At 47.5% G+C, this 27,938-nt stretch overlaps 1 protein-coding gene across 1 annotated transcript in view; it reads right to left on the bottom strand.

Annotated features, from left to right (window-relative positions):
• Positions 1-777: 777 nt before the first annotated feature.
• Positions 778-27,938, bottom strand: part of LOC138953725 (protein bark beetle-like) — a 38,996-nt gene continuing 11,835 nt past the window's right edge. The window contains exons 10-22 of the mRNA XM_070325616.1: positions 27,630-27,810; positions 25,700-25,940; positions 24,918-25,153; positions 22,911-23,219; positions 22,310-22,514; positions 19,443-21,938; positions 18,765-18,946; positions 16,649-16,840; positions 15,895-16,193; positions 15,426-15,580; positions 12,872-12,966; positions 12,098-12,305; positions 778-4,002 (exon numbers count right to left, since the gene is read on the bottom strand). Of these exons, the coding sequence (XP_070181717.1) occupies positions 2,267-4,002; positions 12,098-12,305; positions 12,872-12,966; positions 15,426-15,580; positions 15,895-16,193; positions 16,649-16,840; positions 18,765-18,946; positions 19,443-21,938; positions 22,310-22,514; positions 22,911-23,219; positions 24,918-25,153; positions 25,700-25,940; positions 27,630-27,810 (6,535 nt within the window). The 3' untranslated portion in view covers positions 778-2,266. The remainder of the gene's footprint in view (positions 4,003-12,097; positions 12,306-12,871; positions 12,967-15,425; positions 15,581-15,894; positions 16,194-16,648; positions 16,841-18,764; positions 18,947-19,442; positions 21,939-22,309; positions 22,515-22,910; positions 23,220-24,917; positions 25,154-25,699; positions 25,941-27,629; positions 27,811-27,938) is intronic.

The raw sequence follows: 27,938 nt of genomic DNA, 5'->3' as shown, positions 1-27,938 counted from the left end.
TAAAACGAAGAGAGGTACAGAAAAGCGTGCTATCCTTCCCAGCGCAACTACTACCCCGCTCTTCTTGTCAATTTCACTGCCTATGCAGTGAGCGGTGGACTACGAGTATACGGTCTTGCTGCGTTGCATTGCGTTCAGTTTCATTCTGTGAGTTCAACAGCTATTTGACTAAATGTTGTATTTTCGCCTTACGCGACTTGTTTACAATGTAGTCAGTTAGTAATTTGAATGCGACTCGCCACATGTGAGCTTATCTGCAATAGCACGTTATTAAGTACCTCTGACTATGCACGAAACAAACGGCTGTGGTTCACAAGAACTCTAGCGATGGCTTTTGACTGTTCAGAGGAACTGGCGATAGGTATAAACCGTCGTCTGCTACGAGAACCACAACCTTGCGTGACCCTGCTTCCGGGCTTTTCTTTTTTCAAACTTTCAAAACTTCGAATTGTACTGATCTTGTCTTGATGAAAAAAGAATTCTTTTATGATTTAAGAATGTTTGTGTAACAAGCTGTCAATTTATTATTTAGATTTTAAAAGTTAGGTCCAGCGCCAAAACGCACCACGGTCCGATTGTCTCTGACACTCTCTCCGCAAAATTAATTCTTTGAAAATTGCTCGCTCTTTACGTAGGGCACCTAGGATGTTCCCGTTTGGTGAGCGTTCAAATGGAAGGGTGTTTGTACTGTGTGTAAAAGCCTGACAGTATCTGTGATGGTTTACGGGAGGCTTACTGTGCCTTTAAGTCAGCATTCAAAAATATACAAACACATAAAACATTTCTATCTGATTTTAATGTTAAAAAGTTGTCAGTATAAAAATCACTTAAAAATAATACATAGTATCTGTACAGTTGATTTCCACTGAACAAGTGGTAAAAGATCATAAGCTTTTTCCAGGAAAGCAATAAACAGGATGAAACTTAATACGTCACAAACATTGATATGTGCTCAAAATGATATTTGTTACATGCTTCATCAAATGGAATGTTAGTTTGATATGTACGCACATATATATATATACATGTATATATATACCTTATTTGAAGGCTAAACAAATAGTATGGATCGAGTTGTAGGAATGCTTGACAATAATTCAAATGTAATTCAACAATTTTCAGTGTATCACACACACACACCCTCCCATAATTTACTGTATCATATAACTTCTAACTTACCTAGAGATACACATGTGACTGTAATATGTCTAACACATGGGATGGAACTAAAACACTTCCAATCAAACTTGAACTTATTCATATGCTGCCGTACTAAAGATTGATATGAATTGTATATACACTTCCACTCGATATGGACTTTATTTTTAATCACCTTCCCTACTTATATGGATGCTGTTGTAAACATGTAAGAATAAGAGATTCATCATTAACACTGACATGTATACATTTATATAAATTGGGCACAAGTCTCAACATCAAAGTAACAGTTAAAAACAATTGTTACAACTGTACTGCAGGATAAATGAGGTAATGAATGCACTAAAGTTATGTGAAAAGCACTGGATACACATTGACTGTTTCTAATTTTCAAGACATTATTTCTCTTTTTACAGAATATTGATCACTGAACACCTTCATTTTGCAGGAACTTGCAACTGCAGATCCTGTGATTTAATTAATGACACTTGTTACTTGGTCCAAATCTTCATTTTACCATGCTCCTGTGGTGAAAGTCTGATATGTGTTAATTGCATTTAGGTGTGAGGACATTAGCCATTGTGAAAATATCTTATATGTACCAAAAAACAAGCAAAAAGGATTTCTGATAAAATCATCAGATTTTCTTATTTCATTCACCCATCATCATCGCAGCTGAATTTACTGTTTTACTTTATTTAAAAGCATGCAAACTCCAGAAATCACTCCTGTGAAAGCACTTATGCATACTTGCATTCATTCACTGGCCATGTACACCTGAAAGCATGTTTTGGTCTCATTGAAACTCCTCACACACAAAGTGCAAGTAGACACAAGCTTCATTCATAGTGTCATTTTACAATGACTGCCTTTAATCAGTATATTTTGGGACTTGAGGATCTCTGCCTCTCTCTGTGAGGGTTCACACACATGCTCTCTCTCTCTGATTTGCTTTTCAATTACAAGCATGCATGTGCTCTTTCCCCTCCCTTATTCTCTAAAATCGAGTCAGCATCCAAAAGGGAACATAAAAACACGCACACATTGTAAAGCTGCTGTATTCACTACTCACACATATACACAACACACTGCACATTTTCACTAAATACTATATTTCAGTCTCCAAATGCTCTTGGCTCTGGTGTGCCCTGTCCCCTCTGTGTCCATTGTCCAGATACAACACAGGAGGATATGCCGCGGGGCTGTATGGTTGATTCAACCGATCCCTGCTGCCAACTAGCTGCTCTCGGCTGCCAACCAAGTGATCATGACTCCCTCCTAGGTGATCACGACTTCCACCCAAACGATCCCGACTTCCATGAAACTGGCGCCTGTCGGGCTGGTACCGCGGGAGGTACTGAACGTCCTGTTCCGGGGGCTCCATGGAAGGAATGTAAGGTTCCGGATCACGAGATAGGTAGTCAGGTACTTGCCTGGAGTATGGATAATGTGGATCATTCTCTTCATATGATGGCGGCCCCTCCATGGGCAGAGGCGGGCTGTAGCGGGGAAGGTTGGGCAGGCGGTTGGTGGGGCTCATGTGAGGAGTGCGAGGCTTGTAGTCATACGTTTCGCTCGCATCATCAGCAAGGGAAGGGGCGTGGGACATGGGTACAAACTCCTGACTACCTCCCAGTGGCGGTTTAGGTGGTAAGGGCGCCACTGTGTGATTCTGATAACTGGGGTAGTTGCTGGCTCCAAAAGGGACAGGGGTCTCTCTGGGTAAAGACGCCTGACTTCCACTGACATTTTTGCGGGGCATAGGTGAAGGTCGCCCACCTTCTGAGCGCTGCGAGCCTTCTGATGGGACGGGGGATTGTCGGAACTGTTCTACACCTGGGTGGGTGAGAGGGGGACGCATGGTTGGCTTGGGCCCCACCTGAGGCCGAGGGGCGTTGTAAGAAGGATTTTGCTGGTGAGCACCCAGGGAGTTGCCAAATGCACGGGGTGTGGGTGGTGGGGTGGGGAGGTCTTGGCGACGAGGGAGGAAGATATTTTTAGTAGGAGATTCTTCCGGAGTCTGCGGCTGGCTGAAGCTTGACAGGGACTTGCTTTTAGGGGGCGTTCTCTCTTCGTTTTGGTAAACATTATCACGGGACTGAGACCGTCCCATGCCTGGCAACGGAACGCCACCGTAGTTGTTTTGGTAAAGGTGGCTCTCTGACCGAGCCCTTCCATCACCCTCTCCCTCCGTCTCCTCTTCGTCCTCTTCTTGGTCAGAATCAAAACTTGCTTCCTCGTCGCTGTCTTCCAGATCCTTCTTGTCTAACTCAGACTCGCTCTCTTCCCTGCCCCTGCTTCCTACATTGCTCATCTGGTCCTCCTCCTCCTGGTACCTCCGTCCTCTCCTGGTGTCGCGCTCTCTGTCAAACCCTGCCTCTCTCTCCAATTCTTGCTGTCTGTCAATTTCTCGCTGTCTGTCTCGCGCTTGCCATCGGTTATTGTCTGTACCTCGCCGGTCAGCCAGGCTGCGTTCCACGGGCACAGCTCTTCCGTTCCTGTAGCCGTTACTCAGACTGGCCACGCTGCCGTTGAGGTCTTCCGTGCCGCGAGACGCTTTGGTCGCCCCTGACGACGCCTGAGAGTAGGCGTCAATCTCATTGAGTCGTCGCCGAGAGTATCCCTCGGACAGCATGGTGAGGGTGGACTTGGACATGCGCATGGAGGAGCGGAGGGAGGCGGTGCGCTCGAAGCGTTCCTTCTCTCGCCTCTTGGACTTGATGCACCACAGGATGCCCAGAATGGCCGCCATCAGGATGAGCACCCCGCCAATACCCGCCCCAATGCCGATCGCCATCGCCCTGACTGTTGACTCGAGGCCTGCTGGGGGTGCGATGTATGGATCTTGAACAAAATTCAGAGTTAAAAAACAAGAATGGTAGGTATGTAATTGGAACCTTTATTATAGACAAAACAAAACGTTACATTTACTAGTATGTTGACCCGTATCTTTGAAGTAGACAGACAGACACTGATGAAACAGATAATGCCAGTGAAATTTGGTCGCCCCTGACCACGCTTGCGAGTAGGCGTCAATCTGGTTGAGTGGTCGCCCAGAGTGTCCCTCAGACAGCACGGTGAGGGTGGACTTGAACATGCGCATGGAGGAGCGGAGGGAAGCATTTTGCAAGCGAGTAGCCACACCATCTTGAGATAAGTTTATTATCTGTTTCATAACTGTCTCTACTTCAAAGACCTTTGGGTCGATGTACTAGTAAACGTAACAATTTGTTTTGTCTATAATTCTTGAACACAAAACAATTGACATTGAGAGGTTCATGAACAGAATCTATAAACATGGATGTAAGTGTGTGTTGTGTGTTATGTGTGTGAGTTGTGTGTGTGTGTTTGTGTGTGTGTTTGTTTGTGTGTGTTTGTGTGTGTGTGTGTGTGCAGAAAGACATGTTACAATAATTCAAACAGAAACACATCGCTACAACAAATGCAAACCAGGGATTTACACCACTTATATAGCTACTCTGCGCATTAGGAAACATGTGTTTGTTGTATCTAGTATTAAGATTGCTTTCGCTGCTGTCGCCACCTTATGCCGCCACTGCTGCGCATTAGGAAACACATGTTTGTTTATCGAAAATTTTATTGTAAATTTTCATTTAATAAATATACCTACCCGAATCACATGTAGCAGTTGACTCAGTCTAAAGTGCTAGGTCTGAAAAGGCTACCCGTCTAAGGGGAGCAACCCCAACTAAAAAAGTGTAAACGTAGCTATGGTAATGACGACGCACCCAGGGAGTTACCTCCCCTCTTGCGTACCACGTCACTACTGCTACTGACCACGTGACCCCTATCATTCGACTCGAAGAATAAAATCTCCAAATCATAAGCGGGGTAGGTGGGAGGGACTACGATATGTGATTCGGGTAGGTATATTTATTAAATGAAAATTTACAATAAAATTTTCGATTAAATTACATATTCCTACTCCGAATCACATGTAGCAGATTGAAACAACAAGGCGGTGGGAAAGAAAAAGTTCAAACTCACTCTCAAATCCTTGTCAAGAGCTGACCACCTGCCACCATGGCAGGCAAAGCTCTAGATCCATCCTGGCGAAGAGCCGAGATGTCACGCAGGTAAAAATTCATGAAGACATCCTCGGAACGCCAGTATGCGGTGTGTAGCACCTCCTCCAGTCTTCTTGATCGTAACACGGCCAAGGAGGAAGCCCAAGCTCGCGTCTCGTGAGCCCGAGCTGATTCCAGAGGAAGGACAGGCTGTGTCCCCCCTTCATTACGGCGGCTCCACTCGTAAGCATGCTTAATGAGCGCCGACACCCACCGGGCCAGAGTCGTCTTAGTAATATCCTTATGTCTCTCCGTATTGAGAGAAATAAACAAAAGCTTTTGAGCTGCGGATCTAAGAGACTGAGAACGGGCAAGGTAGATGTGAAGGGCTCTAACAGGGCAATTTACTAAGTCTGGATCATTCGGAGCCAGAATAGTGGACAACGGCCTGACATGAACCACAGGAGAAGCTCGCTCGGGAGCCTGGTTTTTCGCAAGAAACTCAGGTCGAAACCGCAAAGTAACGGACCCATCTGATTCAAAGGAAATGTCGTCCGAATTACCGGAAAGAGCGTGGATCTCACTGCCCCTTCGTGCCGATGCTAGCAGCAAAAGGAAAAGGGACTTGCGTGTAAGATTCGCAAAACTGGCATCTCTGAGAGGTTCAAAATCCGCTGAACCAATAAGAGATCCCACTTAGGAACGGGCGTACGAGACTTGACGTCAGAAAGGGAAGCGCCCTTGATGACTCCAGCGATCACGCCACTAACATCTATAGAGCGACCTAACTGGCGTAGGGTCGCCGAGATGGCCGATCTTCTTACTTTCAACGAGGCAGCAGAAGCTCCCTGAGAGGACATGAAAGCAAGATGGTTCGCCACGTGCATCGTGCGGGGCGCCGTAGCATCCAGCCGATGCTCGTGACACCAGGTAACCCAGGCCCTCCAATGTGACTCATAAACGGACGAGGTAGATGCTCTGTGCGAGCGTCCTACCAGGTCCATGGTCAGATCTGATGCCCCTTTGCGCCTCAGAGAAGACCGCACAACCTCCACGCGTGAAGATTGAGCATCTGAGGCTCTGCGTGGAGGCTGCCGGTGTGAGGCTGTACCAGTTCTCCTCGCGTGAGAGCGAGAGGAATGGGAGGGCCCTGGGCGAGTCTCAGCAGGTCCGGGAACCACGGCTGAGACGGCCAAAGAGGAGCGATCAGCAGGAGGGACGGGCCCTCCTGCTCCGCCTTCCTGAGAACTCGCGTGAGCAACTGGAATGGCGGGAACGCATAAGCCTCCAGGCCTGACCAGGAAATGTCCATCGCGTTCGTCTCCCACGCCTCGGGATCCGGGAATGGTGAGACGAACACTGGTAGTCTCTTCGAGAACCTGGTGGCAAAAAGGTCCACCTGAGGTTTCTGCACAAGAGACCAGAGACGATCCAGCGCTCCGTGAGTGATGGTCCACTCTGTTTGAAGCACTCTGTCGGAGCGGCTGAGCGCGTCCGCCAGAGTGTTCAAGCTTCCGGGCAGGTACCTGGCCGAAAGCCTGATTTGATGCTCTGAACACCAAATCAGGATCTCGCAGGCCCTGGCCGAAAGCGACGGAGACCGCGACCCTCCCTGCTTGTTGATGTAAGCTGCCACTGTCGTGTTGTCTGTAAACAGACGAACATGCTTGGCCTGAAGGGAGGGCCGGAACTTGTCCAGAGCTAGAGCCACGGCTTCTAGCTCCAGCAAGTTGATGTGCTGCATCCTCTGATCTGCCGACCACAGACCTGACGCAGTCAGCTGGTCTGTGTGAGCCCCCCACCCCACCAAGGACGCGTCCGTGAACAGGTCCAAATCTGGGGCAGGAAGGGCTATCGGCACGCCCCTGCTCACCCACTCCGTGTCCAGCCACGGAAGGGTAGCGGATTGGAACCATCCCTGGAGAGGGATGAGGGCATTCCAATCCACCGTGGGAGAGTCCACGAACGGTTTCAGCGCCAGCTGAAAGGGACGTTTGTGGACCCTCCCCAAGGGGACCAGGAGAGCCATGGACTCCATCTGCCCTAAGATGGAGGCCAAAGTCCGCAGGGAGGCCCTCGGGAGAGGCAAAGTGGAGCGTATGCACGCCTGGAGCTTGTCCACCCTCTTCTGAGAGGGTTGGACCGTCCAAGCCACCGTGTCGAAAGACATTCCCAAGTAGGTGAACGTCTGACACGGTGTCAGCTCCGACTTTGATCGGTTGATCGAGAAGCCAAACAAGTTGGCCTCCCGAAGAACCGATTGGGTATCCTGCTCGCACCCCACCTGACTCTGACTCAGGATGAGCCAATCGTCCAGGTAGGCACGTAGCCGGACACCCCGCGACCTCACCAGCGCGCAGACCTGTCTCACGACCATGGTGAAGACCCAAGGGGCGAGAGACAGGCCAAAAGGAAGGGCGCGAAACTGGTAAACCTGACTTGCCCACCGGAAACGAAGCCATTTCCGGTCGGCTGGATGCATAAGGATGTGAAAGTATGCATCCGTCAGGTCGATGGAGGTCGCCCAATCTCCCGGGCGGAGAGAGTCCCTGACCGACGCTGGCGTCTCCATCTTGAACCTTATCTCCCTCAAAAAGGTATTGAGGAACGACAGGTCCAAGACGGGACGCCATGCCCCTGAGGCTTTGGGGACGGCGAAAAGCCGTCCGTAAAACCCAGGGGAACTGTGGTCGAGGACCCTCTCCACTGCGCCCTTCTGCACCAGGGAGTCTATTTCCGCCCGAAGGACGGAAATGGCTTCCTGCGAGGAGGGAGGCCTGAACGCCGGCGGACGCCTGACCAGAGGAGCCTTGCCATCTTTCCAGAGAAGACTGAAGCCCGACCTCACGACCCCCACGATCCATTGACTCTGTATGGACACGAGCCAATGGGAAAGTGCCCGGGAAGGGCCCCCCGCCATCACCAGAGTGGAGGGCGGGGTGGGGGGGAGATCGGGAGCACTTCATTGGGGGTGAGGCTTGCTTCCAGAGCCGCCTCTCCCCCTGCCGGAAGACGGTCGTCTTCTCGAGCCCCGAGAAGAGGAACGTCCACGACCCTTGTCTGCCGGTTTGGGAGGGCCAGCAACCTTAGCCTGCTTCGGCTGAGAAGGCTGAGACTGCTTGGACTGCTTAAGGCTGTGCAGGGAAAAGTCAGAGAACTGCTGGTCCCTGTTCGCCTGAATTTCCTGTCTTCGGGCGTCGAAAACGAGATGCCCGAAGAGGGAACCCTCCAAGACCGGTGAGGCACGCAAAGTGTCTTTGGTCGCCTGATCCGAAAACTGAGAGTGTGCCAGAAAGAGATCCCGACGACACATAACAGAGTGCGCATAGTGCACAGCAGAAAGTCTCATCTGTTCTTCATTGACCCTCGCAAGAGCGGCCAACAAAGTGGAGACGTCATCCGCATCCTGATCCTCGCTGAGAGAGAACGGATTCAGCGAATCAGTGAGGGCACGAGAGAGGGCCCGAATGAGAGTCTCAGCAATGGAGGCAAGCTCCAGCTGCTGACGCCCTGCCTCTTCAGAAGCAATCAGCGTGTTCTCAGAAAAGAGCACGCCGTCATCCTTCTTGATAGGCTTGGCCAACAAGGCCAGCATCTCCGGAGGAACTGTCAAAGATGAACGCGGGAGAGCGAACGCATCCAACAAGTTCCTAGGAGACTTCTGCAAAACCAACCGCCTGTGAGACGACAGTGCGAATGCAGAAGCCTGAGAAGGCGAAGCCATCCACTGCTGAGCCAGCTCCGGAACTGAGCCGTGAGGCACGAGCAGCGGAACCGGAAGTGAAGGAATTCCGCTTCCGGAAGGAGATGGCTTGGCCAAAACCTGGGAAAGCTGAAAAGCTATGGATGGAGACTCCATAAACCGGAAGTATGAGTCATCCTCCTTCCCAGAGCGAAAATCAGCCATCGCGGACGGAGCCGTCGAAGCGGCAGCCGAAGAGACCGAAGCCCCTTCCGCGAAATATCTCGAAGTGACCTCGGCAGCGGCCTCCAGTGCCACTTTGAGTCTCTCCGGATAACCAACACGTGCAGCCTCGCTGGCGACGGACTGAACATCCGAAACATCCGGCGAAGGACCGAAGTCCACGTTGCTGGTAGAAGGGCGGTGAACACCGTAACCGGAAACCGGAAACCCGTCCACTCCAATACCATCCGAACTCATGCCCTGACTAGGGTAAGAGTAAGAGGACGGCATGCCCACAGCCGCCGGAACCGGAACCGCAGTCGAAGCAACAACCGAAGACGGAAGCGCTGACTGCCCCGGCCAGGGCTGAGACACCTGCCCAAAGGGCTGGTGGTGCCCCCCCGCGACCGCCATCCGAGAGGAAGCGGAAGCGGAAGAAGCAGCAGATCCGGGCTGAGCCGGAAAAGTGTCAGACGCGACCGCGAAAAGCGGAAGCGCAGACACTGTGGACGGCGGCCGGAAGGCCGAATGCCCAGAGGGCCACGTCCGGTCAACCCCGGAAACGACCCCAGCGGGTGCGTACATCGGGGGACCTATGCTTCCGGCGAGTGCCGGAAGCGCAGCAGACGGAACCGGCTGGTCGACTCCGGAAACGACCCCAGCGGGTGCGTACGTCGGAGGACCTACGCTTCCGGCGAGTGCCGGCAGCGTTGAAGCCTGAACCAAATGCCGCCATTGCTCATCAACACGATGGTCTTCCGTGAAGCCAAAGTGAGAACGAACAGGGGTTTGCGGGTCGTGAACCCGCCGAAAAGGGCTGCTTCCCAGCAGGGAGCGTCCAGCGGTCTCACGAGGACCTACGGACCAGCCCAACTTACTTGCGTCGCCAACCACAGCGGTAGAAGGCGCAGAAGCAACCACCTCGGTCAAGGACAGCGTCACAGCCGGAAGCGGAAAGGAAGCCAACGACGGGACAACGGAAGTCGAAGGCTTAGAACGCACCATCTCCTCTCTCACCAACGTGCGAAGCTCGGGAACCAGCGAAGAAAGCAACGATGAAACCAGCGACGCCGAATCTGCAAGCGGCAGAGAAGACGAGCGAGAAACAACAGTACGCGTAGGTTGATTAGACTGCCCAGCAACCGGCTGGTCATTCGGGGCAGAAATAGGAACCGTCATAACAGCATTGTTAGCCGCGTCGGAAACAACAACCAAAATAGGCTTAGGGACAGAAGTGGAAGACTTGGGTTTAATTTTTCCCTTCACATCAGCCTTGCCGCGCTTTTTGTCTCCGTCAGACATGCTGACAACAAAATGGAGACACAAAATTCAAAATGGCTACCACAAAATACGTGACCAACACGTGGCCGAAAATTTCAAGTAGCAACTGAAAAATTACGTTCAATACAAGTAAAGGAACGAGCTCACCAACTACCAGTGCAGCGGGTGAAGAGACGGGTGTGTGGGTGCCGGTGGGTGTCTAAGCAAACACCAAACAGCGAACTTCCACTAGAGCCAAAAAATTCACGACCTGCTCCCTAGAAAGCTGAAGTGTCGAATGATAGGGGTCACGTGGTCAGTAGCAGTAGTGACGTGGTACGCAAGAGGGGAGGTAACTCCCTGGGTGCGTCGTCATTACCATAGCTACGTTTACACTTTTTTAGTTGGGGTTGCTCCCCTTAGACGGGTAGCCTTTTCAGACCTAGCACTTTAGACTGAGTCAACTGCTACATGTGATTCGGAGTAGGAATATGTAATTTAATCTAGTGTAAAGATCGCGGTCGCCACTGCTGCGCATTAGGAAACACATGTTTGTTTATCTAGTGTAAAGATCGCGGTCGCCATCGCTGCGCATTAGGAAACACATGTTTGTTGTATCTAGTGTTAAGCCCGTCCTTAATTGAGCCCGTAGTCGACTACACGAAGCTTCGCGAAGTCTTTATACCGAAAACTCGCAGCTACGGCGAAGTACTTCGTCCACTACATCGCTTCGCAAGTTTTGACATGCGAAGCTTCGCCGTAGCTCGCAACGAAGTTGGTTTTTTGGTAAGAAGAGTGCTTTTCGATTCAAGATGGACGACGAAATCAGACTCAATACCGTAGTGAAGAATGAATTTGTCGACTTTGGTTGACCCGAAGTACAAGAATTAACCTCCTACCTGTATTATTTCATACTGCAATGCATTGACATGTTGAATGAAACTTGAAATCCCAGTGCTCACGCCGACTGGTCCCGGCCGTGCTCAGTAAACAAAATAGAACACATAACTATGTGTTACAATTAACTTACGTCATCATCAAGTATGTAAAGTACAATTTGTGACGTAAAGTACTCGGAGGGAGCACACCACGCGCTGGTCGAGACTATGTGCATGCGCTTTCTGGCTCATAATGCCAAGACATGAAAAGATAACTCTCTTCTCCGCCATAGTGCCTTCCCTTGGACTTTGTTGAAGCTTCGACGAAGTCTAGTTCCGGTAGCTTCGCGAAGTGAGCTACGCGTAGTCGACTTCGTCCAATTAAGGACAGGCTTAAAGATCGCAGTCGCCATTGCTGCGCATTAGGAAACACATAAGTAAATGCTGATACATACTGTACATTCATATTGTCCCCTATTTCAGGGTTTGTCTAGGTTTCAGTATGGGAATCAGCAAAGGAGATAACTAATTTGTCCAAACAGTTTGTCTTGAAATATCACTTTCTTTCTTTTTATCAAAGGCTGGGATGATTCAGCACACCTGCACACAAAAACCGTCAGCTTTGGTTTCAGAAAAAATTTGAAACAATCTAAACTGGATCAACTACAACATTGCCTGGGAAAGGAACCACACAAATTCAGAATTAAAATATTGTCACCACAGCCATCAATAACACACACACACACACACACACACACACACACACTCAAACACACACGTAAGATATAACAACACTACCCTGCTCAGAAATTATGCCTTGTAAGGGTTTCAAAACCAATGCTCCCAATGGTTCAAAACGGCCATTTCACCTTTTTCACAGATGAAAGGGTAGAGCAGATTCCAGCAGTCCTCCTCGTACAAAATGTAGTTGTGCTCCAGGGCACTGCAGCGACTTGTTCCAACCTCCGACATGACCCACACCCTGTCCTTGCCTTGGTTTGCATTGCGCATCAGTCGCAACAAGTAGTTGAAGAATCCCTCACGCCCCCGAGCTTCCGCTAAAAAGGCTCCCATTTCCTGCAACAGATGATGAAAACAATATACATACTTGACAAAACAGAAATTATTAAAACTGGACATACCTTAAACATTTGGCTGGGCATTGACAAATTAAAGGTCTTCTTCATCAAATAAATGTAAAAGAATAAAAGTAAACGAAACAAGACATTCAGAATAGAAGGAAATAAATCAGAAACTATAGTGGAACATGGACGAAACAGAGCAAAAATGATTAATTCCATGCTTATGGAAGAGTAACCATGGGTTTGAGGTTCAACACTCCCACTTGTATAGGTCAACCTTCCAACGGGTATTCCCATGATGGACATTTCTAAACTTTTGCTACCTACAACCAGCTATACCTCAGTCATTAGCGCTCATATGCTTGTTTGCAATTTAACAGGGCTGAAAAAGCTTATGTTGCAGATCAATATAAAACAATTTATGTCAGAAAAGTATTGTTTCATGAAAGTGTTTTCCACAATGTCCACATTTCACTTTTATGTGGGAAACGGGAAAATTCTTGCGTTGTCACACTATCCCTCCATTGACTATACCAATAATCATAGCTGTCCCAAACGTACCCTGCAGAAATTGCGAGCGTGGTAGTAAGGGAGAGCACCTCCCATGAAGCGATAGCAGCGACCAGTGTCCAGCTTCCAGCCTGGAGAACATTTTCCTGCACACAAAAACACATACTGATTCGTGTAAAACACCACACAACATATTTAATATTAATTACCATACAAACTTGCAATCTGCACTGCAACATGCAAAATAAAATCTAAAAACACAACCTGCAGTACTCACATACAGCAGTCCTTCTCATGAACGGACACCCTTGGACCATTGCAAGCCTGTCCGTACATTGCAGGCGGCCGGTCACACACACACACACAAACACTGGCGGACAAAGTGAGTCTATATGCTACTTGTGAGCCACTACTTCTACTACAACAATAACGTCAAACTATACTCACGGAATAAAATAACTTAACATGACTGTTTTAAAATTTAATATCTCAAAATCGGAAAAAGTTGCAGGAGAGCGGGGTGGTACGATCATAGAACCATCAATTCCTGAGAAGAGGAAAAAAAACGGAATGTTCTCGGTTGCTTAGTTTTTTCACAATTGGTCCTCAAAGACGCATGGTGTCATTTTGGAGTTTACTAGACTGACGCCTAAGCTTGCCGACGCTGCCGACAGCCAGTGCACGCTGTGTGTGCTGTAAACAGGTAGGCCTGCACTCTTTGACTCTCGGGGCACGTCTACCCGTACTTGAAACCTGCAAAAGGTCTGCTGCTGATCCACGAATATTGCATGAAAGTACTGCCTTTGGTTTGTTCGTTTGTTTGTGAGTGAGAACAACTCACTAAAATGTTTCTTTCTCTTTGCCCAAAACTGTCCACTCTGTCTTTCTCTTTCACCATGCCACGAACGTGTGTGAATGATAGACTCGTCGCAATAGGGATGTTGAGAGGAGGGATGACTTATACTGATGTTGCTAGGAGATTCGGAGTGACCAGGCAATCAGTGCACGCACAGCGCTGTCAAACACACAGTGCTAAGTTTGTAAACTCCAAAATGACACCATGCGTCTTTGAGCTCAAATTGCAAAAAAACGGAACAAGCCAGACTATTCCGGTTTTTTGCCCATAATGAGCAATTGAACAAGCTTTACGTTGGTACAAAAATCACTCCTGTAACTTTTTCCGATTTTGAGATATTAAATTTTAAACAATGTTAAGTTATTTTATTCCGTGAGTATACTATAACTGAAACGGAAAAAAACTGTTCTGTAAAAATGACTTTAAATCAATGGTGTAAAAAGAAGAGAGATAAAAGAAATCCTTAAATTATTGAAAAAACAGCTACCCCATGAAAGCAGCCAAACACACACTCACAGAGGCAGGCATGTTTGTGCAGATGCTTTGCAAGAATATCCATTGAAAACCAGAGCTGCATATCGTAATTTCTTTTTGTGTGGCTTTAATGAATGCTTGTCGGTCTTCAGACAGTGACTTTTCCCTGACTGTCCAGTTCCCACTCTCCCTTTACCCCACTCTCCCCCTACCCCTCTCCCTTTACCCCACTCTCCCCCTACCCCTCTCCCTTTACCCCACTCTCCCCTACCCCTCTCCCTTTACCCCACTCTCCCCTTACCCCTCTCCCTTTACCCCACTCTCCCCCTACTCCTCTCCCTTTACCCCACTCTCCCCTAACCCCTCTCCCTTTAACCCACTCTCCCCCTACCCCTCTCCCTTTACCCCACTCTCCCCTAACCCCTCTCCCTTTACCCCACTCTCCCCCTACCCCTCTCCCTTTACCCCACTCTCCCCCTACCCCTCTCCCTTTACCCCACTCTCCCCCTACCCCTCTCCCTTTACCCCACTCTCCCCTTACCCCTCTCCCCCTACCCCTCTCCCCCCCCCCCCCCTCACTCCCTTGAATGCTTGCCGGTCTTAAGACAGTGACTTTTCCCTGACTCTCCAGTTTCCCCTCTCCCATTACCCGCCCTCACTCTCCCCTTACCCCTCTCTCACCCTTACCCCCCCCCCCCCCCCTCCCCCTCACTCCCTTGAATGCTTGCCGGTCTTCAGATAGTGACTTTTCCCTGACTCTCCAGTTCCCACTCTCCCCTTACCCCTCTCTCCCCTTACCCCCCCCCCCCCCCCCCCCCCCCCCCCCCTCACTCCTTTGAATGCTTGCCGGTCTTCGGGCAGTGACTTTTCCCTGACTCTCCAGTTTCCCCTTCCCCACTCCCTTTACCCAGCCCCCACTATCCCAGCAGAAACTTCGAATCTGCATAGAAGAGTACACATGTTCTTCATGGAAGAGTACTTCTATTCTATTTCCTCCAAATCTGCACATGTTGACACACATTCAAGCAAAGACAGACACATGCATGTCGCACACATACAGTCTTCCTTGTACATGTCTGCACGCTCACACACACACACACACACACAAACAAACACAAACTCATTTATGTAAAACATCACACAAAATAATCAATATTTATAACCATACAAACTTGCAATCTGCTCTGCAACATGCAAAATAAAAGCTAAAAGCACAAACAAGCAGTACACACACACACACACACACACACACACAGTAATACAGGAGTAACAAACCTTCCACAACAGATCTGTTGTCCAGCCTTGGTAGCCAGAAGTCCACACCAACCAGCTTAGAGTCATCAAAGTTATCCCACAGTTTACCATTGATGTACGACCGCATGTCAGAACCCCACCAGTTATTGCGAGCATCAATGGGCCGATCCCCAGGACTGCAGAACACACACAAAATACACAGGTATACAGATAATTCTCATTCAGTTCCACAAAAGCTATCTGAATTTGTATTTTCTCAAATTAATATTCCGTTGATCGGATTTTGCACAAATATTCAATAAAAAATTAGATCACTGAACTGTCACCACACAATTGGTCATGAGGCATGAGAGAGCAGTGGCACAAACCATAAGGAAGGAAAAAAGAAACAAAGACAGTAAAAAAGATAGGGACAGATAGAAAAATAAATGAGAAACAGATGCAGTATAACATTTAACCACACACTTGTTTCTAGTTTCACCAAACTTACTCCAATTTGGGGTAGGTCTCCATCTCAAAATCGTTGTCCTCATTGACGATGTAGTTGTTCTCAAAGAACGGTCGGCCTCGTCCGATCTTGATGGTGCTCTCCAGCAGCGCGGTGGCGTTGTTGCGGATGAATCCTGAGCGTGTGAACTCCTGCCTGGCCTGCTGGTTGTCGCTGTTCTCGGTGTTGAGGATGTAGTGGCCGGTGTTGTTGTCCATGTAGTTGAAGGTGAAGTTGACCACAACGTCTCGAATGTGGACCACGTCACGCCAGTCTCCCGTTGTGTAGTTGAAAATGTAGTTCTGTTAACACACCACGGTGAAAATGTTCATGCTCTTCTCCGAGTCAGCAGATACAGTAGAACCCCCTTTTTGAGATCCCCTCCCCCGTTTAAGACCTTGCTTTTTTACATTTTCTCTTCATAACCTCTACAAATTTACTTCCATTTTATGACTTTCTTTTTAAAGACCTGATTTTCTCAGACTGTGGATCCACTGTAATTAAACATGTTTTCAAAGTGACAAACAAGGATGGGATTTGTCCGGAGATCTGCCTAAATATGACCTTTCTATCTATCTTAAACACATAAAATAGCTCATTTTTTTATGTCCAACTTATACGAATTTCTCGCCTTCAGGAGGGGGGCATGCCCCAGTAAGCTTTTTCATTTCTACCCCAGTTCAAGTTCCCTGCAAAAAAAAGTGTGCTCTCTAACCATTCCTTGTCACCTGAAACACAGAAACAGCCCTCAACCCACCTGGAATGCAAAAAGGCGCTGGTAGTAGTGTCCGGTGATATTGAGCGCCTCCCCGTGGGTGCCAAAGCTGAAGACATTGTTGGTGATGTTGCCCTTGAGAGCCGTGGCGATGGTCTTGGTGTGCAGCGACAGGTACATACCGCCCTTGTTGCGCGACACAAAGTTGGACGCAAACCTGAACAGCAGTGTTCCCTGTACAAAGATTTGTCTATTTTAGTCGATAATATCCTCAAAATGTTCATTAAAAAAGTGTATGCATATGGCGTTGCAGAATGACTTCTTCCTTGCATTAGCCTTGAGCTGAGCTGAAGCTTTAAAGCCGCAGTTTTGAAAGAATGTCTGCTATGTGCTACAGCGACTTCCTCCAAGTCTGTTATCATTAGATGTCAACATCCAGCTTCCCTATGCCCACAGGCTAATTTACAGGCCGTCTCCAATTTCAGTCTGCGAGCGCTTCGCATGGGCCATGGTTTGCGGGACGTGTTCAGTTTTCCTGGATAAGCTTTTTGCTTTTGATCGTCTGTGGTCCGTACTGTACAGAAGGATTAATTTTGATGTATTTTTGAAGTGTTTACAGTTTGTTTAATATCATAAGCAGTGTTGAAATGTTTGTAATGTAACTTAATGTTTTGTCCGAGTGACATTTTTCTTTGCATTGCTTAGCACATTGCATCGGATCGACTGTTTTTTTGTTTTTCTTCTTAGAGGGGGGAATCGAGACGAGGGTCGTGGTGTATGTATGTGTGTGTGTGTGTGTGTGTGTGTGTGTGTGTGTGTGTGTGTGTGTGTGTGTATGTGTGTGTGTGTACGTGTGTGTGTGTGTGTCTGTCAGTCTGTCTGTCTGTGTGTAGAGCGATTCAGAGTAAACTACTGGACCGTTCTTCATGAAACTTTACATGAGAACTCCTGGAAATTATATCCCCAGACGTTTTTTTCATTTTTTCCCCATAAATGTCTTTGATGACGTCATATCCGGCTTTTTGTAAAAGTTGAGGCGGCACTGTCACACCCTCATAATTAATTGATGAGTTTGGTCATTAAACATCAGAAAATTGTAATTAAATTTCTTTTTTTATAAAACGATCCAAAAACATTTTCGTCTTATTCTTCATCATTTTCTGATTATCATTGTAGTAGCTAAAGAGACCATATTTTTTATGCTGCACTTTATTATAAATGGGTGAAAAAGGATGGGTTGGGGCGGGGTGGTCAGAAGGTCATAAATCAAATAAAAAAGATTTCAGGCTAATAAAGCCCAAAGAAATACCCTTTGTTTACTTTCATTTACAAAAATCTTATTTCCCAGATGTTTAATTTGTGGTGGATAAAAATTGGTTGTATACAGTCATGGGTCACACTTTTCCTTCTGTTCTGTCTGGGCAGCATAATGGATAAAAACATGATACATTGACAAAAGTTATAACTGCTCGGAATATGAGTTTTTAGAACAGTGTAAAATAATGCATACAATTGTTACACACAAATACAAACATACATGGACTCACACAAATACGCACACAAAAGCACTGAAACACACACACACACTCATGCACACACACACACACACACACACACACACACACACACACACTGAGTTCTGGCACAAGAAGCAACCAAAGTGAACGAAACAGTAACTTCCCCTTTTTTCTCGGTCCAGTATACCACCATACTCCTGCTTATCTAAACAGTTCCCGAGACACTTGCTGGATCGAGGGTGTGGGTGTCAGTTGCGCATTTGGAGGCCATTAATCATCCCCCACTCTCCCCACTCTTCCCCTCCATTTGAGATCTTCCCCCTGGAAGAAAAATTCCTGCTGATGTTCGCCTTTAAGGGTGACTGGGTATGACACTAACTGTAGTTTCAGCATTTTTCTGTTCAAACTCTGCCTGAAGTGAAGTTTGGAGATTGGAAGAACTGGACATCCATAAGAAAAGCACCTTCCCTAAGGACTGACTCATTCATTTTTCTTTACGTGGAGTTTGTAAAATAAAAAGAGAACAAAACTAAATTAGACACAACATCCATTAAATCACAAAGCAAAAGACAGAGAGAAGCCAAGGAGAGGGTGAAGGAGAAGAGGGGATGGGGGGGGGGGAGTAAGATCAAGGTAAGTACCTGCAGAGAAATGTCAATGGTGGGTGGGGACGTCAGGTTGAGAATGGCCACTCCGTTATCCTCCAGCCAGCACTGGTCAACAAAAAATGAGGGGTTGACCTCTCCCACGTTTTTGTACTGCAAGGCACCATCCTGGTTCTTGCTAGATATTGACTTGGACAAGGTGTGTCTGAAGTTGCTGTCTGTAAAAAAATGAAAAAAGTGGATGTTTATGTAACTGAAGACATCATATTCAGTGTTGCTCTCAGACACAGAGTACAATAGGTTAGTTGGACCTGGATTCAAAATCTATATCGGTCAAAATGAAATTGTGTCAAAACTACTGGACATTTGACTGGATTGAGACAAAATAATGCGTCACGTCAAAAAAGTATGCGCAAATAACCGAAGAGCCTGGGGACTTTGTAGAATCTATGCACTGTAAATACTGAGAAAAAAATGTAATACATACATTGAATATTGGATTTCCCTTCTTTGATTCATGTGACGTCAGAGGCCTATTAAAACTCATATTTAGGGGGCTGGCTGAGTCTACAAAAGAGTGTGTGTTCAATTGTAAAAAGACAAAAGAAATCTACACTGTTATTTGTATTTTGGGGATCTCGTAAAACAAGGGCCTTCGTGATCTCTGTAAAATGTCACACTTTGGTCAAAATTACAAATATAATATCAACATACCTGGATAGGTCAGACCAGTCAGAGGTATTTGCACCACCTCAGCGATGAAGCCATAAGAGCCGTGACTGACGGATGCATGTAGGTGGACAGCCAATGTGTCACCAGTGCTCTGATAAAGACGCTCGACCGCCGCGCTGCTTGTGTTGGCCAGAATTTCTGCAATCATTGTGTCATGGCTGATTGTGTCTCCGTCAAAGATCTCCACCACGTTGCGTGAGAAATCCTCGTGGAACATGTTGATTTGAAGGAATCGCAGGCCGATCCTGCTGCGAGAGCTACCGCTGCGGACAATCTTGACACAGTCCCTCATGTTGGGTCCATACTTGTAGTACAGGATCATTCTAGTGTCCAGCGTGATTTCTTTCTCCATGCGACAGATCTCCACCAAGCCGAACACGTGGTAAGGGATGGTGCTGGGGCCTAGCAGTAGGAAGGAGGAATCTCGGATGCTTGACTCGCCGTTCAGAACCAGAAAGTTAAAGCCAAAGCCTAAATTGTTCGTCACGTTCATGCGCTCCATCTTCAAAATGCTCCTTGGAGCGATGATGTCCAGGCCGTTTTCTGCACAGTTTGTGACGTTGATGTTGTTGAATTGGGGCGAGACGTACGTGGTCTGAATGGCTCCCACCTTTTCTCCATGCAGCATGCCAGCACCCTCGATGTCCACATACTCCAGGATAGACTCCTCCCTGCCAATGTCATCTGTCAAAGGCTGTTCTTGATATGACTTGGGAGCAAACCTGATGTTGCCCCAGTAGTCCACGTCAGGTTCCAAGTTCTTCTCTCCACACACGATGAAGGTGTAGTTAGCGGCCTTGATGCACTGCTGCATGTTGTAGTTGTACCTGGTCGTGCACTGCTTCAGGTCGGTCTCATCCCCGCGGCAGAAGTAGGTCTCGAACCAGAACTCCTTGAGGAAGTACTGAGGCTCCCCATAGATGTAGAAGTCATAAAGGTGTGTGAATCTGACCCGCACGTTGATGGTTTCCTTCCCCAGCTGGCGACAGACCACCTCCGCCGACTTCTCGTTGAACTGACTGTCGCACATCATGTTCCAGGTTCTGGTGGAGGCGTTGTACAGCTCCAGGAAGCCAGAATCTTGGAAGAGAGTGCCTTCACCCCGCAGTCGGATGGTGGAAGAGGCAGCACGCTTCTTTCTCCCCCCAGTGGTCAGAGGATCCACTCCTGGCTGCAACGCTCTCATCTTGATGCGGTTGTACTCCAGACCCTGAGCCACCAGTCGACCCAGCACCAAGATGCCCACGTTAGGTTGGAACTGCAGCTCTGTGCCTGGCGAGATGGTCAGCGTGGCCTCTGGCATGATGGTCAGGTCCCTCTCCACGATGTAGGGCCTGGACTTGTACGCCAGAATGCGGTTCTTCAGGACCCGGCCTCCCAGGCGACTGGTGTCAAGCGGCGGCTCCACTGGTTCTCCCCCAGATAAATCTGCATTAAAATCCGCCCGTGTGAGGAATGGGAAGAAGTCTGCAATAGCGAAGCTGTTCCAGTCATCAAAGTCAAAGATGCGCTCCTGAATTCCAGCATAGTAGGTCTGCCCCCAGAAGTTCTCGGTCACGTTGACAGGGTTGCCAAGGGACAGGGCAGTGATCCCGGCCACCAGCTCGTAGCCAAGGTCAGGGTTGTTGAACAGGTTCCTGTTGGCTGTCACGTGCTGCACGCCCCTCAAGGACACAGCATAGGTCTTGGGGCTGTTGCCGAAGCCTGGGGGAGTCAGGCCTCGGTGCTGGTTGGAGCGGATGTCGTTGTGCCACATGACGCCACTGACCGTGGCCGAGTACTCCGAGTGGCTGAGGATGTTGATGTCCAGCATGAAGCGGCCCACGTTGTTGGTGATTCTGTTGCCTACCATGCTCAGGTTCTTCTCCATGCCTGAAATGGTGAACAGCCCCAGCAGGCACTGGTTGTTCTCAAACAAGTTGTTCTCGATCCTCACGTCAGCGTAGTAGCCTTTGATGGCGCAGCCGAAGTCGTCGTTGTTCTTGAAAGTCGACTCGGTAATATGGACGGAGTGCTTCATCCTCTCTCTGGCGTCGTTGACTCGCGGAACCTCAATCTGCACCCCGCCGCTCTTGGTACGCTCCATGCTGGTGTGGTTGATGGACCACTGCCACACATTGTTGGCAAAGTCCACGTGGTTGTGCTCGGCCAGGATGCCCACCTCGTTGTCCAGGAACACACCCAGGGAGATGTTGTAGCGGATGGTGGCCACTCTCTCAGGCTGGGTCATGTCCTCGTATGTTGGGATATAGTCGTCGTTGAACTTGGTGACGCTTGGCATGTAGATGGCTTCACGCTTGCTGTTACGGACAGTGATCTGGTGCAGGTTGACGGTCTCCAGACGGAAGCGGTGGAAGACCTCCAGGCGTCTGTTGGTGGGGCTGTTGTAGTGCTTGGTCTGCAGGCCCTGGTAGTTGCTGATGAACGTGGTGTTGTACACAGTGGTCAGCAACTCTGGAGGGCCCGCCCTGGATATCTCTGCAAAACACAAAGTGATACTTGAATGGTCTAGGTTTGCGTTCAATTTCCTTGGTGTTTACAGCAGGCTATGGGGCAACATGATGAACACTCACTGTCTGTTTACTTTCCTGTCATTGCACACCCATAAAAGTACACACACACACACACACACACACACACACACACACACACACACACACACACACACACACACGCTTTTGTCTTCCAAATCAATACCTGTTTTTTTCCTAAGAATGCAAGGATTACAATCTGCTTTCCTTTCCCTTTTTTTTAAACTAAACTATGAAATAACCATCTATAGAATCTCTGAAACAAAAGCACAATTATGTTACGTGATGACACATAAACCGTCAATTAAATCAGCTTACGTGAAATGACGGCAAAAGCCAGACGGCCGGAGCGAATTCCTCTGACGGTCAGTCGGATGGTGACCCTCTGAGAGGTGGACATGATGGGGAAATCCACAAGGTCTTCTGGGATCCGCCATCGCTTGGTGTTGGCATTGATGTTGGCCCTTGGTGCATCAAACACGGTCACCTCTTCAATTTCCGTCACAGGGAAATAATCGAGCATCTGTTTATAGATCCAGTCATTCATTACAGTAGAGGTGGAAGGAAGAGTGAATGAATCCATCAAAAAATGACAAAAAAATTAATAAAATCCATCCATAATCAAAAAAGTTCAAGGATCAATTAAGAACTCGATGATCATTAGTGAAAAATCTATAAAACAAAATCGGACAGAAGGACACATACACAAACACAGATAAAGACATGAGAAACAAAGGAACATAAGAACTTTAAATGAATACAACATGTGCAACAAGAGTAAGTGAGATGTATGCGGAACCAAATAAGCGACTTTCATCAGCAAATAAAGATAAAGACAGTTTGCTACCAACAGAATGCACCTTCAACCAAAACAAACATCCATCCCACCCACTCAAACAGTGAAACACAAGCTGCAGACCTGAACAACAATGTGATAAGAAGCGCTGTCGGTGGTGACTTCTGTGTTGTATTCGTGGTTCTCCACAGTATCAGCCCCTGCAGGACACAGCAGAAAGGCCATGCGCCCCTGCTGAAGGTTCAGCGTCGGGGTCTCGGTGATGAAATGGCGCCTGGTGTTGTGAATCATGCTGCGTACACTCAGTGCGTTGTATTCGTTGAAGAAGGGGTCATATAGGAATCCTGCTTTGCCGCTGTTGGTGATGTTTGAGTGGCGAAGGTCAAGTCGTGGGTAGCGTGTTACTACGCCATTTCCGTGGTTGTTGTGAACCTGTTTTGATCGAGAAGACACGTATGTTACTGTGCAGGACAATTTCACTGCCATTACTAAGGAACTTGACCTACATACTGAAACACACATGCACAGACATATATAATATATAGAGAGAGAGGTTACAACACGAGTGTTTTTTTTATACGGCTTGTATTTCAGTCAAGACCCTACTTACTGCCTTTCACGCCTGGTGGCGTGTAGGGCAGCGACCAGTCAAGACCCAGCGGATGAATATCAAGGGACTCACGAGCCTCTGGCGAGTGAGTCCCTTTGATATTCCCGCTGGGTCTTGACTGAAATACAAGCCATATAAAAAATCACGAGTGTTGTAACCTGTATATCCCATGAAGATCTAAAAGACAAAGTGTGACGGAAACATCAAGCTTTAGTTGTCTGTTCAGATGAGGCACCTCTGCACATACCTTATTCTAAAGGCACGTCTGTTTATCTATGTCAAGTCGGTGCATAATGGTGGCTTGGTTGTCCCCGTCAGTTGAAAGCCTCTTACACGGATTTGACTGAATACCTAGTGGTTACACATGCATCTCCTGAGATCTTGGACACCTTCATCGTCTATAGGGCCTACTGCACCGCAGAAAAACTAGAAATACTCGCAAAATGCATTAAACAGCTGGTCCAGAGAACACTCGTAGTCGATGATGTACCGATAAGGGCGTGTGTACCGGGCACGCTGTAACTTCACATGAGCATAGTCTGAACATAGCAGTGCTGGTCGGACGGAGTGGGTTTTTAACGATTGCTAGTTTGACTTTTGTTTTAGTTGAGAGCACGAGCACACACACTCAAACACATACGGCTTGTCATGTTGATCACAAGAGAGAAATAGAACAGCGAATAGAAGGAAACATAACAGATTACGTCCCCTTAATATGACGCGATGGACGACAGAAGTCATGAAATCTATGACGCTACGATGATAGTCTCGACAAGTCGAGACTAAAACTCAGCTATAACACTGAACGACTCTCGCGCAAGTTCTCAAAAGCGTGGTTACCCCTTGCACATCCGGTCTATAGGTACATGTGCATTTTGGAATGTCAAGGACGACAGAAAGTAGAGCCAGCTATGATGTATTTCGTGCACCCTTATTTATCCTCTATTTTATGTGTTATAAGAGTGCAATAGTTACATCATAGATGTAACAAGAGAACAATGGAAATACAAGAAGTTGTGAAAGAAACAATTGAAAGTCAGAAGAGACTTTCTTCTGAGATTTGTTAAAATCTCTTAGCAGAGCAAAAGAGAGAGAAAACAAAACAATGTGTCCCTTCACAGACAGCCCTATTGGAGAAATCAGACCCTCCTCGGATGGGACCGAGTTTCCAAAGAGAATATGCTACCCCGAGGGGAGAGAGTATCAACAGAGGAAACTAGTCCAGAGGAGGACCATTGTTTTACTACCGTGACCAGACACGTGTTTCGACACTAATGTGTCTCATCAGTGGTCTGATGGTAGATATGGCGAAGGTTGTCAACCCATGTTATCCAACCTAGAAGCAAACCACTCTCTGAGTGGTAGCTTCTGTTGGCATGGGAGACTACCCTCATATATATATATATATATATAAAGAGACCTGCATGAAAATACAAACACATTTATGCACATTCTAACATCTCTGCAAACACACACACGCACACACACACACACACAGAAAAACACCTTGCCAAACCCACCTGCAAGTACTCCAAGCGGGCAGTCTCATAGGGGTAAATATAGTTGATGAGAACTCCATCGGATAGAGAGTCGGTGATGGTGATAGCGGTGATCTGGTAGAAGTTGTAATCGATGCGCAGAGCTGGCGTAAAGGTCATGGTCTCTGCGTCCAACAGACCGGCCCTCTCGAGATGTAGCGCCCGCAGCTGTGTCTCCTGGGTCTGACCCAGGCGAGTGGTGGCCGGGATTGTCACGCCTAGAGAGACGCGCAATTATTATGAATAAATACATTGTAATGTTCTTGTGCTGAGGACAGTTTGGGCTAGGCTTGCCCAAGGATTACTTTCAGACAGAATGGCCCCAAAAAGAAGAAAACAGACATAAGGACAGTTAGACAAACAGATAGACAGATACACAGAGAGACAAGCATGCTAAAATGAGTCATGTCAAAAGCACGGTTTGAGAATTGTCTATGGAATTTCTAGCCTGGCAAAAGCACAAGCAGTAATAGTCTCGAGACAGCAACACACTCCCAAAACAACCCCCTTCCCTCCATAAATCAGCCCGATAACTATATTGATTATACTCTTACACAAGGATATCTACCTTCTGCACACACACACACACACACACACGAACACACACACACACACACACACGAACACACACACACACACACACATACAAATGCCCCAAATCAGTACAAAAATGGATTGGATACTTTGCATATTTTCTGAATAACAGCCCATACAAACCAACAAAATAACAAAGCAGGTACCAAAACAACAGTTTCATCTCTCACCTGCCCAGGTGGGTTCTTGGCATCTCAGGTAGACGTCACGGTCATGATCACAGGTGACTTCAGGTGCACGAATGGCACGACAATGAGTTAGATCCTCGTCGGCTTCATCACAGGCCACCCATGACATAAGCACCGGCATCTCAGGGGGTGCCACCACTCGCACGGAGGCAGCTCCTTCGTCTGGGTTGTAGATCAAACCCAGCTGCAGGCATACTAGGGCTGCCTCTTTCTCCGTCCATCCCTACACAAAACAAAAGTTAGAAGTAAGAGTGGAGAAGACGCAGACAGTAAAGAGTGTGTTTAAAGTTAACCTATTGATAGCCATCCTGACCTCAGGTCAAAATGAGTTCGGCTCATTCTCTCCCTGACAGGATGCCTTGAGTTTTCTTGTCTGGTAAGGAAACCAATATTTTTTTTACATATTTGTGACCCTCCACCACGAAATGAGTCGCATGTCACCTCGCGCGGTTCTGCGCTAGGCTTAATATAAGTCTGGGGAGTGTCTGGTAAACAGTGTGAGGGTCACCTTAGTCACAGGCTTATATCTCAAACAGTTTTTGCTCTTTTTTAAAACGGGTTTCACCACTGGATAGAGCATAAAAATCTCTTTAGGAAAATGTACAAATATGAAAATCATGCAAAGGTGACATGCGACTCATCCCGTGGTGGAGGGTCACATTTAGAGCTTTTTGTAATGTATTATTGATATAAGCAGATTCGCGAACGTCGATAATGATTTTTCATGGTGTTTTGTAATTTTTAAATTACAAAGGAATTGATATGTAAGACAGTTTCAAGCGAGCTATTTTTCGCGGCTGTATTTACTGTGCAAACAACTCTAAATATGGCAAAAGTGTCACGTGATAATCAACCGTTTGGTTTCGGCGCTCACTGGAGCAGACGATTTTTTCTGTAACCAGTTGACAGTGATGAAACCATATATTACGGTCTCCTTCCGGCAGCAGTCCCAAAATTTTGACTTGTTTTGACCTTAGAACGATGTCTTTATCATAACTGTGAAGAACAGAACGGAGATCACTGTCGAAGTCGGCCAATCTGCAATTATTTTCGTCTCGCGAACATTGATCTCAAAATCAATCAATCAATGAGTCTTATATCGCGCATATTCCGTGGGTACAGTTCTAGGCGCTCTGCAGTGATGCCGTGTGAGATGAAATTTTATACGGCCAGTAGATTGCAGCCATTTCGGCGCATATTTACCTTTCACGGCCTATTATTCCAAGTCACACGGGTATAGGTAGACAATTATTAACTGTGCATAAGCAATTTTGCCAGGAAAGACCCTTTTGTCAATCGTGGGATCTTTAACGTGCACACCCAATGTAGTGTACACGGGGGGAGGTTCGGACACCGAAGAGAGTCTGCACACAAAGTTGACTCTGTGAAATAAATTTCCGCCGAACCTGGGATCGAACTCACGCTGACAGCGGCCAACTGAATACAAATCCAGCGCGCTACCAACTGAGCTATATCCCCGCTCAATTAGATCAGTGCTCGCGAAAAACATATGGGAGATAACTCTGTATTTTTGTTTGGATAGATTCGCGTAGGACTGTAGCGTCCGGTCAGAGAGATAACTGGAGATAGCCGTTGAGCGATGACTGATCAGAATGAGTGATAGCTTGCAACCCGTGCAGTGGATATACAGTGGTATCTGCTGTGAAAGGACACTTGCCACCAAAAGGGTCCCTACATTGCAGGTGGTCTTTTATGACAGATGTGTTTTGGTGAAGTTAATAGACAAAAGGACAACAGGAGGGAGAGGCCTCACATCCCAGTACCACTCCGGTAAAAAATAATGCACACAAAATCACACACCCATTGTTGCTCAAACCGGTAAATGCAGACACACACACGCCCAGCATCACATCTCGTGTTTGTGGCAAACCAAGGGGAATCCTACACATACCTCATTGCAGACCGTTCCCCATTCATCGTTGATGAGCACCTCAAGTCTGCCTTCATACAGGTCCGTGCCGTTGGCTAGTTGAACTGAAGCTGTACGATTCTCTAGGGGCAGTAAGTCAGGGTCTGTCCACAGCTTGAAGCGGATAGTTCCTTCTGCATTCTGACCATCTGCTCTTAGCACACTGGAAAAAGGAAAACAGCCCTTTTACTATACCGGCTAGCATAGGTATATGATCTTATATGTTAATATTCCCCATCATTGCCTCTGTCGACGCCTGTTTTTAACCGCTTTCTTCCCTTCACATAAACC

Source organism: Littorina saxatilis, linkage group LG17 (genome assembly GCF_037325665.1).
Source record: "Littorina saxatilis isolate snail1 linkage group LG17, US_GU_Lsax_2.0, whole genome shotgun sequence".
Taxonomy (NCBI): Eukaryota; Metazoa; Mollusca; class Gastropoda; order Littorinimorpha; family Littorinidae; genus Littorina; species Littorina saxatilis.
The sequence above is the reverse complement of the archived record's forward strand: the minus strand, read 5'-3'. Positions and strand labels throughout refer to the sequence as shown.